The sequence below is a fragment of the Alosa sapidissima genome, chromosome 18 (genome assembly GCF_018492685.1).
Source record: "Alosa sapidissima isolate fAloSap1 chromosome 18, fAloSap1.pri, whole genome shotgun sequence".
In the NCBI taxonomy this organism is placed as follows: domain Eukaryota; kingdom Metazoa; phylum Chordata; class Actinopteri; order Clupeiformes; family Clupeidae; genus Alosa; species Alosa sapidissima.
Window position 1 is genome coordinate 17,177,317 of NC_055974.1, and position 17,671 is coordinate 17,194,987.

Genomic DNA, 17,671 nt, shown 5'->3' on the forward strand with positions numbered 1-17,671 from the left:
TACATTGTGTGATCAATATGCCAGATTAAATGCACAGGGGTGCAAATAGCATACACTGATATTTGTACCAGACGAGGTACTAATAGAACACATTGCTGTCTGCACCGGGGTACGAATAGCATACATTGATATTTGTACCAGACGGGGTACTAATAGGACACATTGCTGTGTGCACCGGGGTACGAATAGAATTCACTTCTTATTGCACCAGGGTACGAATAGCATACACTGCTAATTGTACCAGGGGTGCAAATAGCCTTACCCTTATCTTTTGACTATTGCGCAAAAGCCTCTTGTTCTGATATTTATTAATTTCACATTCTTACAACATAGCTTCCCACAACATCAATACACAGCCTTGGTATACGGCCTACAAACAAACGTTTAACTCCAGAGGGAAATGCGGATTCAACTTTCCAAATAAAGAAACCTCCACAAATAGGCTACATACAATATAACGACTTGAGTTACTTGCTATTTTTACATAGGAATTGACGGTGTGTTATGGATCCATTTGTCTGCAACGCAACGTAGCCTACAACATCTCTCTTTAGAAATATAGGAACAGCTTACTATGCTGAAGAGTGACGACTGCGTAGCATGCAAGAATACCCCCAAGAAAAGTTTGAGAACCTGTGGCCTAAAACAATATGATTGCATGCAGGTTGAAAGTTAGATCTGAAGTGAAATGGGTCGCGATGGTCTATCATTTTTAAAAAGTGGGTCCCCAGAAAAAAAGTTTGGGAAACACTGGTATAGAGACATCAAATTCTCTACGTACAGTATATGCGTTACTTTATAGCAAGAGCTCAAGAGAGAACATTTTTTGCACAAAACCTCTATTAATGGTGCAACAGTGCAATCACACTTCTGTTAGATAAAGAGACAACATTTCAGAAACAGGAAATAGTTTAGACACATAGAGAGGACAACATGGGACCGCCAAGGAAACTTGTTCTGCTGCTCTGTAAGCATAACTTTATTTCAAGTTTACTGTATGTGTATATGTACACATACAGTGTTTGTGTATGTCAATATATTGTATGTTTTTGTTTGAGCGCTTTGTTCTGATAATGACGAATTGTAAAATGCACTGTTGAGATGACCTGTGTACTGTAGATGCCATTAATTGAATCTCTCACTAACTGAAATACTCATGTGTGAGTCTGCATCATATGTCCCTACAGTTTGCTTGTCATTAGAATTGTAACATATTGTACTTGGGAATTGGGAAGTTGCAGCTAAGATGGCATAGATCAAAGTTATATGGCAGTCTTGAATTATGTCACATGCACACCAGCCATGTTGCTGCATCTGTGTTGGTCTGTGTTTAGTTCAAAACCAGTCAGGATGAACTGAACAACTGAATAGCTTGGTTTGATGAACACTTAAACACTGTAACTCGTCCTTACAGCCCCTCCTTGCTTGTCTCTCTGTCTCAATGGACACACACCTCCTCAGCACGCACATTGAATCCAAACATGCACAATCGTGCAAGCAAGGACTGTTGTTGCTAAATATTAAATATGTTTATGATTAGCACGCTGCACACATATGTTCAAAGGGGTGAGAAAATTACATTGTTAACTTAAAATCCTGAATTGTGAGTAAATTGTCACATATCTTTAGATCTGAAGCCGAGAAGGCAGTTACACACGGAACATCCACAGTGTCCACCACATCCTGTTTTAAACATGCTTCAGTGAGATCTTGTCTTTGCTAGAAAGGGCAGTTTTAGCTTACAGTTTTAGCATGGTTTCATTGTATCTTTGTTCATGTTAGTGATGCAGACTTGCTATTATGTGCATTACTGCATAATGATGGACTGGAGATCCAACTGTGTGATGTGAATGTAATGCACACTGGTGATGTCATTACATTTGCACAGTGTTCTCATGGTGAAATGGTCCCCTTTTTTCAGGCACCTATTAACTTAAACTTATACTTCTCTAAAATATAGTTTGAAGAACTGAATGTGGTTTGAATGTGCATGATGTCTCAATATATATTCCACAATGGCAATATGTTTAAAGGTATTCTAAGCGATATTACGCAGATTCTAAGCTAAAACATTTTTTGTCACATACAGAAAACATCTGTGTAGACCAGGGCGTCAGGATTTGGAGGGTTAGCTTCAGCCAATTAGTATGGCATTTGCCCGCTGACATTTTAGAAAATATGGCGTTACATGGTTGCCACTTCCGGCACCAGTTTTTACATGCTGATTGGTAGATGACAGCTCATGTACGAGTTTAGTGTTGGGCACAAGCATCCTCACAAGTCCATGTTGGTTAAAGGATAATTCCGGTATTTAGCACTTTGAGTCCCTTTTCTGATTTGTTTTGGATGAACTAGAGTGGTGGACACCGACATTTTGACGATAGGTCCTGTCTCGACTTTCTGAATAGTTCTGAATAGCCTTTGACTGTTTCAGAGTGGCTGGCTATGGGCATACACAACCCTTAACGTTCATTTTTAAAACTGTGCAACTCAAAACACAGCCCTGCGGCAGTCTGTTAGTAAGGAAATCCATAATAGTCCATAACCAGTTGCTGAGTGAGTTGCCAGAGCTTGGAGATCATCTTGGAGAGGATCACAGTGTTGAATGCTAAACTGGAGTCAATGAACAGCAGTCTAACATATGTATTGGGACTGTCCAGGTGGGTGAGTTCCAGGTGGAGCGCTGTGGAGATGACATCCTCTGTTGATCTGTTGCATCGGTAGACAAATTGGTATTGAATGTGGTTTGACGGAGTCAGGATGCAGACATGCAATCAAGTTGGATATTTAAACTAACTGACTATATGTCACTAGCATGATTTATCCAATATTTTTATGGAGACTAATAGCATCAGTCAGCACTGTATTCTGACCAACATTGCCATGGTTTACAGCAAACTTGTAGTGGGAAGTCTGAGTCTGGAAGCTTTGAGTCAAAATGGCAGGAGTGGTACAACAATGAAAGACCTGAGACACAGCCGTGGGCTCATGTGACTGTAGCCTGCAAGCCACATAAGAGGTGTGGTGTGAAATGATCGCTGTGCCCTCTTTGTTCAAAGTGATAGTGTTAGCAGGGGCGGATCTAGAGATTTTTTCCTGGGGTGGCGAAGGGGTGGCATGAGGTTCCAGGAGGGGGGCCATGGACATTATTCAAAACTTAAAATTCTACGGATTTAATTGAATATGTTTTGTTCTCTACACTACATTACACAAGGTGGGAGGCAAATCAGAGATGTAGCTGGCGTTTTGGATGATGTGGGTCTTAATATGTGAATTCCTTTCTCTGTGTAATCACTATACAGTCTGTGTAGTCTGTACTTAAATTATAGAGTGTCAAAAAGCAATTTTAGGGGGGTTTGGAGGTATGTTCCCCCAGATAATTTTTTTTACAAAAATGACCCCTCAAATGATTTCTTCTAGTTAGTTTTGAGGGAATATGGACACATTTATAAGATAAGCCATCAATAGATTTAGGTTATCTGGATTAAAACAAGATTCTGATGATTTGGGGGTATGGTCATATATGGTTATGGTCCATTTTTTTTAAACACCCTCAAATGATGTCTTCTAGTGAGTTTTGAGGGAATATGGACAAATATAGTCATACAATATAAGCCATCAGTAGATTTAGGTTATCTGAATTGAAACAAGATTCTAATGCAGGATTGTTGCAATGATAACCATGACTGTGACTGTCAAAACATTTCCATCTGATTCAATAAAGACTCAGTCAAGTAAGTACCTTCTTAGTCAAACCATTATTTTTGGATTCATTATAATACAACAATTTAAAATGTACATAACAAGAATATAATTATTAATCTACCACCTCACTAATAAACATGCAAACACACACACTGGTGGACAGTAACTAAGTACTGGGTATGGGTATCTAATTCAATTATTTAATTCTTTGGAAGGTTTTTACTTCAACCCCCACTACAATTAAAAGGCCAAATATCTTTAACAGGAATTAGAAACGGTTCAAAGAATGAAAATTAAACCGGAAACGAACACAGTTTTTGGAAGGACGTAACTGAAAATGGGAGCAAAACCAATTTCACTTGTTCCGGAGTGAAAACGTCATTTTCAATTTTAGATAACCGGTTAATAACGGTATTTATCATTCCGATTAACCTTTGTTTGAATATTATTAAAAACTCCATAGGCTTAGAAAGTCCACACAGTGTTCCCCAGACCCCTTATAAGATGAATTTAGTCAGATGTTATGAATCGGTATCTCCCCTGCATAATTGGCTAGAACTACTAGTTGGTAAACAGAATATTAATATCCAACACTATCTAACTGCCTTTTCCAAGTATGTAGTCTAAATTACTGAAACAATTTGTGAAATAAGATACCAGAGACACTAGGCAAATATTTATAGGCCTGTCATGCAGTTGGTAGCACCATACATAGGCTATTGCAAGGCTTAAACAGAGACTTTCTAATGAGGAGACACAGCACTCCAAAAATCCTCCATAGAAATGCATGGGCTTAGTTTGTAATGCCAATATGGCAGTTATCTACGCATATCACACCCCTTTCGCGGCAAAACGTTGACATGTGAATACATTGAGCCAATCATGTGCTGTCTTGTGAATACATTGAGCCAATAATGTGGTGTGTTGTGAAGACATTGTGCCAATCATGTGTTGTGATCTCGCCGCTGGAGCAAGATTGCAGTAGATTGGTGTCGTGAAGCCTTGCGCACGCGCATTTCTGCCGAGATGGATGCCCGATGAGTGCCCAAAAAGCGTTGCCATATGGCCGCTGAGTGGAGGGACTTGCCTAAAAGGACTTTGGACATTTTCTCTGCCTGAAGTAAGGCTATCAAGCATTTTTAAGACCTAATGTTATTGTGTTCACAATCTAGGCTACTCACTCACTCACAAACTGGTGAATAATGAAGTACATGTGTAGTTACTGTATTAAAGTACCTTTATAAATCTCCTATTAAGAAACAACCTCGAGTGAACAAGCAACATGTTAATTTATTGAGGACACAAACTCCTGTGCTGGCCTCAGCTTGTTGGTTCATCTACCAGCAAATGATTGAAATCTACCACCCAATGAAACTGGAAGATTTAACTGGAATCTAAGCAATTACATCTCATGCACTAAGCTTCATATGTGATGTGCTTTGACATCATCAAACGTCTAGTCTAGTAGCCTACTCTGAGTAGGGTTTGTTTGAAAATAGTACTTTTACTTTAATTGTTATTGAGTAGAATTTCAGTCATGTAAATGTACTTTTACTTGTGTAGATTGATTTACACCATATAGGCTATGAAAAGAAAGGGAAAAGAAAAACGCAACCCCCACCAGCTTGACACCGATTAATATCCTAGTTTGATTTGACATGTCGACCAAAATTGGATAGTCATAGATGCTGGGAAAGTGGATGCATGACAATTTTGAGAACCCATGTTGAATTATCATGTGTATTAACGGGTTGACATCTTATAAACTAGCGACACACACAAATAGACTAACATTAAGCTACGCACAAGCATGCCCTTATTATCTGATCTGACCGAAAAATTCGATGAGACAAAGTCTTGCGGATGTAAATAACTTAGACTAACAGTGAGGTTGTTGCCAGGTTAATTGATTATGGACTAACTATGGGTATGATTTTAGACTTTTTCGACTTGGTGGTCAAACTTACCACTTCGTTGTACAGACAGTTGACACCTAGTTGAATGCACCTGCTGCCAATGGTGAAATTTTGCGGGGGTCACTGCGCTGATTGTGATGGGTGAAACCATTGTTAGGGGGCAGGGGATTCTAAATCGGCGATTTCTGTTTGAGAGGAGTTTGGTGCGGGTTTCACACCTTCTCACAGTTCACAGACCAACATGTATGAACACAAAATATACTTAAAAAAATATTATCTGATTTATAAATGGGGTGGCAAGACTGTGTCCCAGGGGTGGCAGCTGCCACCCTTTGCCACCCCGTAGATCCATGCATGGTGAGATGTTCCCCATTCTGACACATTTTTACTGAAACTTAGTTAAGTTACATGAACCGCTGAGAATTGATGGTGTCAGGAGGCCATACTCTAATATATATATATATATATATATATATATATATATATATATATATATATATATTATATATATATATATATATATATATATATATGTATATATATATACTCTTTTGATCCCGTGAGGGAAATTTGGTCTCTGCATTTATCCCAATCCGTGAATTAGTGAAACACAAACAGCACACAGTGAATTAAATGATGTATATGAAGTTAGCTGAGAGGGTGAGTTCATTTTAAGGGTAAGGCAGGGGTGGGAGGTTGGGGGATATTCAGCCTGCTGATGTGAGCATAAAGAGCTCCATAGTTCTTGCCAGAGTGCAGAAGAGTTAGGAAGCAGTGTTTAGGGTAGGTCAGGTCTATGCAAATGGTCATGGCTTTGCTGCTGCAGCAGCTTCTGTGGATCTCCTCCAGAGATGGGAGCAGTGAACTGATGATTCTCTTTGTAGTTTTGATGAAACAGTAGAAGGCCTTCCTGCTCTCCAGAGTGCAGTAAGTGTGTAAGTGCAGTTCCATTGCGTGATGCAGTATGGGATGATTGACACTATAGCACACCTGTAGATGTTGACTAGTGCACAGCTGTGTGTGTGTGTGTGTGTGTGTGTGTGTGTGTGTGTGTGTGTGTGTGTGTCTGTGTGTGTGTGTGTGTGTGTGTGTGTGTGTGTGTGTGCATGCGTGAGTGTGTTTTCACGCATGTGTGTGTGTGACATAGAGAGTTTGAAAATACAGGTGCACATTATATGTGATTTTTTTCTGAATTTCCTCTGCAAGGTTTCCTAAAGAGTTCTCTAAAATTCTACTGCTTTTCTCTCACTCTTCCCCTCTTGAAATCAGTCATGAGTGCAGAAATCAGCATCGGATCCACAGAAGGTATTTCTGCTGTTTGATACATCACATTTGCCTGACACCCTACCAATATATTGTTGGTGCTGTTTCACTGATATGAATGTAATGGGTGTGGACACTGTGTGCAGAATCTCACTTTCCTCTAAGTGCATACAATGTCCACCGTCACTTGTGTTAGGCACTAAACAGTTAACCATTAGGGCATGAAGCAAATCTAAATGTACTGAAACCACTCATTACACACATTAAAATCTTATTATAATTATTATGTATAAATAAATCAATGAGAAGACCTTTGTGTGCTTGGTTGTGTGCAATTAAATGTACTGATCATCTAAACGTGACTAAACTTTAAAATCTAATTAGTGAAGCCATGTCTTTAGGTATAAAGACATAGATGAGAAGACCTTTGTGTGCTTGGTTGTGTCTGATTAAATGTACTGATCATCTAAACGTGACTGAACTTTGTTCACTGTGCTGATATTCGCTGTATTGCCATTTAGTATGTCTTTACTCCCACAGCTCCCCCTACAGCTGCAGTGGTGGTGGTGTCTCCTCAGAGTTCTTTTTACTCTGGAGAGAGAGTCACTCTGAGGTGTGAAGTAGCAAAGTACACAGACTGGAGTCAGTATTACTGGTACAGAGACAACAGCCCAGTTCCAGGCGGGAACAGTGAGACCATCACCATCACACTCCCACAAGAGGCTGGTCAATACCAGTGCTCTGGACAGAGGAAGGACCGTCCCCAGACATCATCTTTAAGTGAGCATAGTCACATTGAGTGCAAAGGTGAGTCAATTTTGAAATTGGTTTGTGTAACAGCATGAAGACTCAATTGGATCTTCTGGCAGAACAAAATAATGAATGGAATTATGCTGTCTTTGAAGGGGAATGGAGAATGGTGAGGTAACAAAAGTTAACTTTTGAAAAGTGAACTAGCTGTTGTGAAATTGTTGGGAATTTAATTGATTAACACATCACATAAACTTTTATTGAGTGTTGTTGATACACTGAACTTGTGCCCTCGGAACCAAATCTGACAGCCAGCAGCTTTGGAGTTTTGGAAGTAGGCTGCAGGCAGGCAGCTGGTGGATACATAACTGACATGCGTAAGGTAATGGTAAGGTAAAAGCAACGACCGAAATGCAGTGTTGAAACACGTGTATGAAACGTACTGTATTAAATATGCAAACACAGATCCGGTATAAATACAGGGCCATAAAAGTTAACTTTTGTTACCATTTCACAGTCCATAGAATAGAGGCATGGTATTTGGCATTAGTGACTTTCAACAAATTGTGTTTTAAAATGTAGAAATGTATGTATGAGTGTTACTGTTTTGTCAAATATCCCCTACCAGAAATTAAGCATCCAGTGAGTATAGACCCAGAAGAAAGTGATTTTTCTGAAGAGATAAACTGTACAGCACCATTTTAAGTGCCACATGTGACAGACCTGACATTTGCTAAAATGTGTTCATACATTAAACAATATGTACTACTAACTGTGGTTACATTAATTTCCAACAAACCAATCTAGAAGAAACGCCAACTCCAACCATTAGTACAGACAGAGGGGCACCAGTGTTCACAGGAAATTCAGTTACCCTGAGATGTGACGTGGACCAGTCCACTGGATGGACATTCTACTGGTACAGACACACGCAGACCTCTTATCCTGTAGCCCAGACTGATGGAAACTCCTACAACATCAGCTCTGTTAAAGTGTCTGATGGAGGACAGTACTGGTGCAGAGCTGGGAGAGGAGACACAGTCTACTACACACACCACAGCAATGAGGTGCGGGTGAAAATCACAGGTGAGTGGTGTGGCGTTTAGTATATGTCTGACATTGGAAAAACTACAACTGAAATGACTTTGTGAGTTCTGTTTTGACTAGAAAGTCCCAAAGTCGTTGCAACCCTCTTGTCCAACTGGACAGGTTTCTTCTGTGGAGAGAGGATCAAGTTCAGATGCGACATACAGGGAGATCAACACAGAGTCTGGCAATACAGCTGGTATAAAAACAGGACTGTGATACCTAATCCAGTACCTACATGGCACGAGTACACAATATATGATGCTCAAGTGTCCCACAGTGGTGAGTACAGCTGCAGAGGAACACGCAGTAGAGACTCACAGACATCAGAGACCAGTGAACTTGTCAGAATTACAGTGTCAGGTGAGTGGACAATTGCTGTGTGTTTCTTCTAGAAGGAAATGTTGTACATGTGTGTGGTTGATGCATGTAGTACTGTTATAGCAATAATAACTTGTTTTTATTTACAGTTTTTCACAATTGCAACCTGCCATCCTTTTCTTAAAACTGTAAACCTGTCAACACTCCCGTTTTCCCCGGGTTCTCCCGTATTTCAAGGTCATCTCCCGGCACCCTCCCGTTTTGTTATTTCTCCCGGAAAACTCCCCTAATTTGCATGGCCATCAAACTTTATTTTAAAATCATTGATCCAATCCTTTTTTTTTTCTATTAGTCTGACATCTCCCAGGTTGCCAGATTGTGTATGAAATACACCCTACACACACACGATCACTTAGTTTCAATTTCAACCGTTTTGTCATAGGCTAAAACCTGGCAACCCAAAACCCAAATAAGGAAGCGGGTGCCGACTGCGCAGCCTGAGTCTCGCCGTAAGCAAGCGGGCTAGTTGAATGGCCTACTCCAGAACTAGCTGTTGTGAAATTGTTGGGAATTTAATTGATTAACACATCACATAAACTTTTATTGAGTGTTGTTGATACACTGAACTTGTGCCCTCGGAACCAATTCTGAAAGCAAGCAGCTTTGGAGTTTTGGAAGTAGGCTGCAGGCAGGCAGCTGGTGGATACATAACTGACATGCGTAAGGTAATGGTAAGGTAAAAGCAACGACCGAAATGCAGTGTTGAAACACGTGTATGAAACCTACTGTATTAAATATGCAAACACAGATCCGGTATAAACACTCCAGAAATCCAGAAAAAAATGAAGTATGGAAAATGGAGGATTGTGTTTACAGTTTTGATAAAAGGGTAGAATGTTTAAAAAAATGAATGGCAATGTGAAAAAAGATGTCAATTACAAAGCATGATATCACACATGATTATCACATCACAGCATGAACTGTGTTATTTGACTGAGGGGCCTCATTCAGGGGTAAATAACATGGCCCATGGTATATAATTTAGGGGCCAATTAAGACATATCACATCATCCATGTGAGAGACCCCACATCTCTGCCCTCCTACATGACTGTCCTTTCCGTTGTGACAGAGATAGGGGTGAGGGTCTGCAGTGACATGGCTGCTCATGTTATTATTGCAACACCAAATGCCCTGGCCTAAAGTGCCCATTGAAAATGAAAATATGGACAGTGCAGTTGAGAACATCAAAATGTCAGCTAGATATTAGCCTGATCTGCATAGACTGTATATATATATTTATTATACGGCTCTTCACAATGCAAGTAGAATGCTCCAGAATGCTTTTCCGAAAGTTCTAGCGGTCATTATTTCTTGGGAAAGGACCTCTGAAAACAAGAATGACCGCTGTCAATGGCAACGGAGTTTGCGCTTGGAATTTCATTCAAAAGTGAAAGCAGACGGTTGATCAGCTGTGTTCTAAAGAATGTTTGATTCAAGTTCAGCGTGTGTTGCAAACTATTTGTTTCTCAGCAAAAGCCACGACGAAACGGTAACAAATAAGTGTAAAGAGACATATCATGGAGTTTTTTTTTTCCTTTTTGCAAGTAGCCATATAATAAGCGGGATAATGTATAGAACGCCGGTCATTATGGGAAAATAAGTCCCTTCAGGGCAAAACAAGACCCCTCCGCTGGCGCGTTGGGGACCGGTTCGCCCTCTCGGGACTTATTTTCCACATAATGACCGGCGTTCTATACATTATCCCTTACATATATATATATATATATATATATATATATATATACTGTATACAGTCTATGGTGGCACCCTAAACTCACGTCATGGCACTGACTTTGGGAAAACCTTCTGTAGAGGGTGCATGGCAGGGAAGACTGTAGGGCACTACATCTCATTAAACTGGGATATGTTCATTGCAAGGACACTTAATAGTCGTGCCGCAGTTAGCACAGTACTATCTAAGAGGGCACTTAATATTTCTGTATCAGAAAAGCACCTGTAGGGAACCTCAAGTTTATGCCTTTGTAAAGGCACCTACCACATATTTTCCACTGCAGTGGATCCATTAGGAAACTTTCCTAAATTGGTGCAAGCCTTTTACTTCACTGCATCACATTTTATCCACTAGAGGAGCACCTACGTTGGCACTTCTTTCTCACATGTAGCCTAGTATAATTTAGAGGGCTGCATTCTACTGCATTCTGTACTTTCTGTACTGGAAATTACACCCGTTGGAACACTGTCATCAGCGGTGTAGTGGTACAATAAGAGCTGGGTATGTATAATGTACTCTGAATGCCTCACTGATCATTTCTGTCCATTGAGTCATTTGAGTCTCATATCTGCAAATTGTGTTTTATATGTGAAATCTGTTAAAGTGTTGCCAAAAGGGTGATAGATTCAAGAAAGGTGTTCAGGCAACTGAGAATTTGGTTCAGAGAATTTAGTGTTTTAGCTATTGTGAAAAACTGTATAACAGTATTGTGACTGCAATGTGAGTCATTTTCCTTTTTTGTAATAATTACAGTATATTTTCTCCACATGCCTATGGCATAGTCTTTAACATTTAATATGAAAATATTCTAATCACAAATAGAAAAACCAAAGCCAGTTCTTAGAGGACCTCCACAGACCTGGCTGACTGAAGGAGACTCAGTGACTCTGAGCTGTGAGGTTACAGGCTCCACTACAGGCTGGAGATTCCACTGGTACAAGACTGCCCCCTACAGGCCTGAGTTGTTACATGTGACTCATGAAAGCAGAGGATATTATGTAGAGATGCTCTCAGACAGTATCAGAGGAGTTGGAGGCTCCTACACTCTCAGCCCTGCTGCTCTTAGACACACAGGGGTTTATGTGTGCAGAGCAGAGAGAGGAGAGCCAGCCTATCACACAGAGTTCAGCCAACCTCAGCCTCTCTGGATCACAGGTGATGTACACTTTTTTATTGCAATGCCGATTAGTTTTACTGTAAACAAACTGCCTAGGACACAGCTGCTGTTTTGTCCTAAAATGTCAGACTGTGTCATAACCTGTTTTCCCTATTTGATTTAGGTCATTCCCCTCCATCCTCCCTGGTTGTCCATCCCAATAGAAATCATCATTTTGATCGTGAGTTTCTTTCCCTGAGCTGTGTGGGGAGCGTAAACTTAACTGGATGGAGATTGAGATGGTTCACAGGATGGTCAGGGAATAAAATGTGTCCCACTGGTTGGACAGAAGCAGGATCCACCTGTAGAACAGAAAAAGCAATTTTATTAGACAGTGGAGTTTACTGGTGTCAGTCTGAGTCTGGAGAGCAGAGTAATCCTGTCAACATCACAGTGCACAGTGAGTAAACCTTCAGTAAATATTGACATATTTTTGAAACATATTTACTTCATTGTCATGAACAAACCATGATTCATTGTTAACATACATATGATTATCTAATGGAGTTATAACATCACTGTTCAGTGGAAGTGATGTTTCCCTTTTCCCCGCTCTTTTTCGACTCCTTGTACCTTAAGCATACTGTAATGCTTCCTCCTTCTTTGCCAAGTATGCTTCTAATGTTAATGTGATATAAATTGATGTCATTGTACAGTAAGTTGGTTTAGACAGTCACTTTTGTCTGCTAAATATCATAACCATACCATAAGAAACTGCTGAAACAACTACTAACTAAATAGCCACTACTAATTACTGCCATTTTTGGCTGGATATTAAATCAGTATGGCAATGATGAGGGGTATGGGGTTTGGTTCTGCTTACTGTGTCATTAACATTTAAATTGTCAACAAGATCAGGGTGAAACATGCACACTTATCAAATTAAAGAATAGAAACCAATGAATAAAGCTGAACGAATATTGTTCTTCATTCTTAGGTTTAAACACATACTCTACTGTATGAAGCCTTGAGAAACAAATTTAATGTGCTGTAATACATTTAGTTTGACTGTTGTGTGCTGCATAGCTGGTAATGTGATCCTGGAGAGTCCTGTCCATCCTGTGACTGAGGGAGATCATCGGACTCTGCGCTGTAGATATCGCTACCAGCCATCAAACATCAGTGCTGACTTCTATAAAGATGGGACACTCCTGCAGACCTCCACCACAGGAGAGATGACCATCCCTGCAGTTTCAAAGTCACATGAAGGCCTCTATAAGTGCAGCAACCCAGAGAGAGGAGAGTCACCTGTGAGCTGGATCACAGTAAAGGGTAAAACCAATAACTCAAATAATCACATTAATAACCAAAAGTAATAAATACAACATATTCACAACCAATTGAAATGTCATTTGTGTCTCAGTCCTAATTGTGCCAGCTCCATATTCTGGATCCTCTCTGCTGGTTCCAATAGGCGGGGTTGTTGGACTGGTGATCATGGTTGTCCTCATCATAATTCTGTTCCTGCTGTATCGTTTCAAAAAGCTGAAAGGTAGGTGCTCTTCAACCATTCAGTTGCTCCATTAAGTAAGCCAAACTGAAGTGTTCATCTCTAGAAAAAGTGACCCTCCACGTCCACAGCGAAACCAGACGTATGGGTCACATTAGGTTAAGTGGTTTTATGAAAGACCATAAAATCTTTCAAACAACGCCTATACCAACTATTGACCAACATACTGCTGAGATAAAGGTCATTCAAAGTGTACTGCTTGTACATGTCACAGAAAGTCAGAAATATGTCTGTAAACTTTTGTTTGGGCTCTGCTATACCAAGGCTGTGTGTCAAATCACTTACGTTAACGGTCAGGAACTTCATGTCTGCTGCCATTATGTACTCTTAACAAGTTCCAACAGAAATTTGTGTCGCTAATCCCTTACCAAAAAAAAGTATCTTTAAAGTTTATTTTATCACGTAAACTGAAGTGCAGTTGAAGTATAATTCCCAAGTTTATGTTTATGTATGTGTAGGTAGTAAAAGTATTAGTAGAAATGTGGTAAACTTGTACATATACTATGTTTATACTTCTTCGGACAAAATGTGGCCCACTTTCAGTTTATAATAGTAAACACGTAAGTACTGAGATCTATACTGTAAGTAAACTAGTGAAGATTCTAGTTATATACTTCTAGCTTACCTTTTAGCTCAGTATTATAGTATACTTTAAGTACTTTTAAGGTGTAAAAGTAGTACATTTTTAGATGCACTACAAGTATAAGTAAGTATAAGTATATATACTCTTTTGATCCCGTGAGGGAAATTTGGTCTTTGCATTTATCCCAATCCGTGAATTAGTGAAACACACTCAGCACACAGTGAAGTGAAGCACATACTAATCCCGGCACAGTGAACTGCCTGCAACAACAGCGGCGCTCGGGGAGCAGTAAGGGGTTAGGTGCCTTGCTCAAGGGCACTTCAGCCGTGCCTACTGGTCGGGGTTCAAACCGGCAACCCTCCGGTTACAAGTCCGAAGCGCTAACCCTATATACAGTACATGTAGGTGCGTGCATTGTTTACTAACACACTGTATTTATATGGCTTGTTTATATACTGCATTCATATTACACACACGCGCCAATAGTCTACTATGCAAGGCACCAACTGGCACATCACGAGGATTTTTAAGGTTACTTGCTTTGTCAGGAGGAGCTGGGCTTGAACCTGCAACCTTCCGGTTTCTGGACAATTCCTTCCCCCTGACCTACTGCCACCCAGTGTTGACAAGTATTCCTAACCCAATTTTTTCATGTTTATGATAGCATACTTAAAGTATACTTTCACTAAAAATATAAGTTTACCAGAAGAGTAATATTAGAATCAGCTAAGTGAATAAAATTAATTGAAATGAGAATCTGTCATGCATCGTCTCAAAGATCAGTATCTGGCTACAAGTACAAGTAAATATACTTCTTTTCCATCAGTATGAGTAAATTTCAGTATAAGTACCAAGTACAGGCTAGATATATTTAAATCTTTATGTTAAATTACTACGCTTACTACGAAGTATACTTAATGTCTCTCTGATCAGTACACAAAAAGTAAGCTATACGTATGATTAGTTCAAAATAAGTAGACCAACAGTACACTTCTATAAACTTCTTTTTTTACACGTCCATTAACTTCTAAGGAATAGTTGGGATTATTAAATTTAATTGCTAGGCTTCCAAAGCATATGTTTATCTAACACAATGAATATCTCCCATTAGCTCTCAACTTGCTGTGTTTGTATTTGTAAGCTAAAATAGAACAATCTAATCTGTGTGAAACTCAATGAACATACAGGTAACATTAAAATACTGAAAGGTGACAGGTAACATGACACCGGTATGACTATATAGTTTCAAAAACATTTTAAAAGGTATAAGGTATGGCTTCTGCAACACTAATGCATAACATGAGTAAATATTTTGTTGTGAAATTATGCTAAAAATAATTTGCCCATTTTAGCACACAGCTTACATTCTCATATATCTCATAACAGCAACTTGTGACTTCTGACTGGTTTTGCTGTGGAGTGTCACAAATGTTGCTGTCCAGACAAAACTGAGCTCAAATGTCAACCTTTGTTCTTTCTCAGCAGGTCTGGGTATACAGACAACACCACCGTAAGTGTGCATCTCCAAAAGTGTTTGTATCCATTGCTAAGACGTTTGACATAAGTGAAGTTAAGTGATCCGGCAGAAACATTGAACAAACAGATTACTTTCAGCTGGAAAGAAGATTTGATTTGCATTCATGAAGTTTCATTGCAGATATCTGTCTTTCTCTAGTGGTCAACAGCGGGAATGTACCAATCACAGATCAAACCAGGACCAGAGTCAGCCTGGAGAAAGTGATGGGGCACAGTCAGAATATATGCCATTGCAAAGAGGTCAGTCAGCCCTTGAGGATAGAAATATTATCAAATTTATGATAGAATTTAATAATTATATATATAATTATATATATAATTATAATCTTGTCTCTTTAGGTACCACGGATGTCTATGACACCATTAAAGCAGATTACATGCCTCTACAACCAAGTAAGTTTGTCATTATGAATGGTCTCAGATGATGTATGATATTCTCTAACATTTCGTACAAATATGTTATAAATTATGTAATTTTTAAATTACAGGAAATACAAACATATATGAAACTTTGAAAATTGCACACTAACAGTGGATGATGAGATACCATTCGCTATGCATAATATCTCAATATCACACAATGGCAATATGTTTAAACATGTTTTTTTTTTTTAATGCTGAATTTTTACATTTGACATGTTTCTGATGTGTACTGTAGATAGCTTATTAATTGTTAGCATAGCATACTTATTGTTTCTTTCTTATTCCAGTTGTTTTGATGTGTATCAGCTTGGCCAAAAGTGTACCCTGCATGGTGCAAATTTGCCTTTGTTACATTTGAGATGCAGGCTTTTTGACTAAACTGGTGACTAAAATGGTAAACTCCATATAGTTAATGTTACATTTTGACCATTTAGATCCTCTTTAATATATCAACCAGATTGTGTCTTTGACAAAGTATGATCAGTTCAAAAATATGTGTGCTCTCATTTTTAGCAGTGTTTTACAGAGTACCATTTGTATGACTAAAAAATAAAATACAAAAATAATCTGTTTTGTTTGATTTCTTAAACACACAGTGACACAGTGAACCATCACTGCAAAAATGAAGGGCATGACACCAGTCACACAACATACAGTAGAACCTTCAACCAAAAGTCTCCAGAAGATTAAACTGAAATCTGAAGTACTCACTCTCCACGTTTTTTAAGTTCTATTAGTGGTGGACTTTCCAGCGTTCATGGGCCCGAATATGAAAGGACGGAAACAGGCATGATATATGTTACACGTTGCTCTGGTTAAAATTGTCTGCTAAATATCAGTCAACTTTAACTCCAACTTCAACATTGCGGTGGTTTAAACTTGTGTGAAGTTTAACAGTGTAAGCTTTGATTCAAAATAGCAGTGGCGTACAGTAGTTAGACCTGAGACACAGTTGAGGGCTCATGTGACTGTAGCCTGCTAAAAACATAAGAGAGGTGTTATAACACTGCCCACTTTATTGAAGGTGGAAGTGTTGTCATAAAAAAATAGAGACATCAAAACCTCTATATATACGTATATGCGTTAATTTATAGCAAGAGCTCAAGAGAGAAAATGTTTTGCACAAAACATCTATTATGGTGCAACAGTGCAACAACACTTCTGTGAGATGAAGAGACAACATTTCAGAAACAGGAAAATAGTTTAGACTCATAGAGAGGACAACATGGGACCGCCAAGTAAACTTGTTCTGCTGCTCTGTAAGTCTGACAAGCATAACTTTATTTCAAGTATGTGTACAGTATATGTACATTTAGTTCATTTAGATTGTTTGTGTATGTCAATATAGCCTACTGTATGTTTTTGTTTGAGTGCGTTGTTCTGACGAATTGTAAAATCCACTGTTGAGATGACCGTCATGACTTCACGACCGGTGTAGATGCCATCAATTGAATCTCTTACTAACTGAAATACTCATGTGTGAGTCTGCATCATATGTCTATAGTTTGCTTGTCATTAGAATTGTAACATATTGTTCTTGGGAATTGGGAGGTTGCAGCTAAGATGGCATAGATGAAAGTCATATGAAAGAAAAATGTGGAAGAAGGTCATCTTCAAACTCCAGTGATG

At 39.1% G+C, this 17,671-nt stretch overlaps 1 protein-coding gene across 1 annotated transcript in view; it reads left to right on the plus strand.

Moving 5' to 3' along the window:
- The window catches only part of LOC121689431 (B-cell receptor CD22-like), a 41,087-nt gene extending 24,625 nt beyond the window's left edge, over positions 1 to 16,462 (plus strand). Inside the window, exons 11-12 of the mRNA XM_042069252.1 lie at positions 15,959 to 16,012; positions 16,108 to 16,462. Coding sequence (XP_041925186.1) covers positions 15,959 to 16,012; positions 16,108 to 16,148 — 95 coding nt within the window. The 3' untranslated portion in view covers positions 16,149 to 16,462. The remainder of the gene's footprint in view (positions 1 to 15,958; positions 16,013 to 16,107) is intronic.
- The last annotated feature ends 1,209 nt before the right edge of the window (positions 16,463 to 17,671 follow it).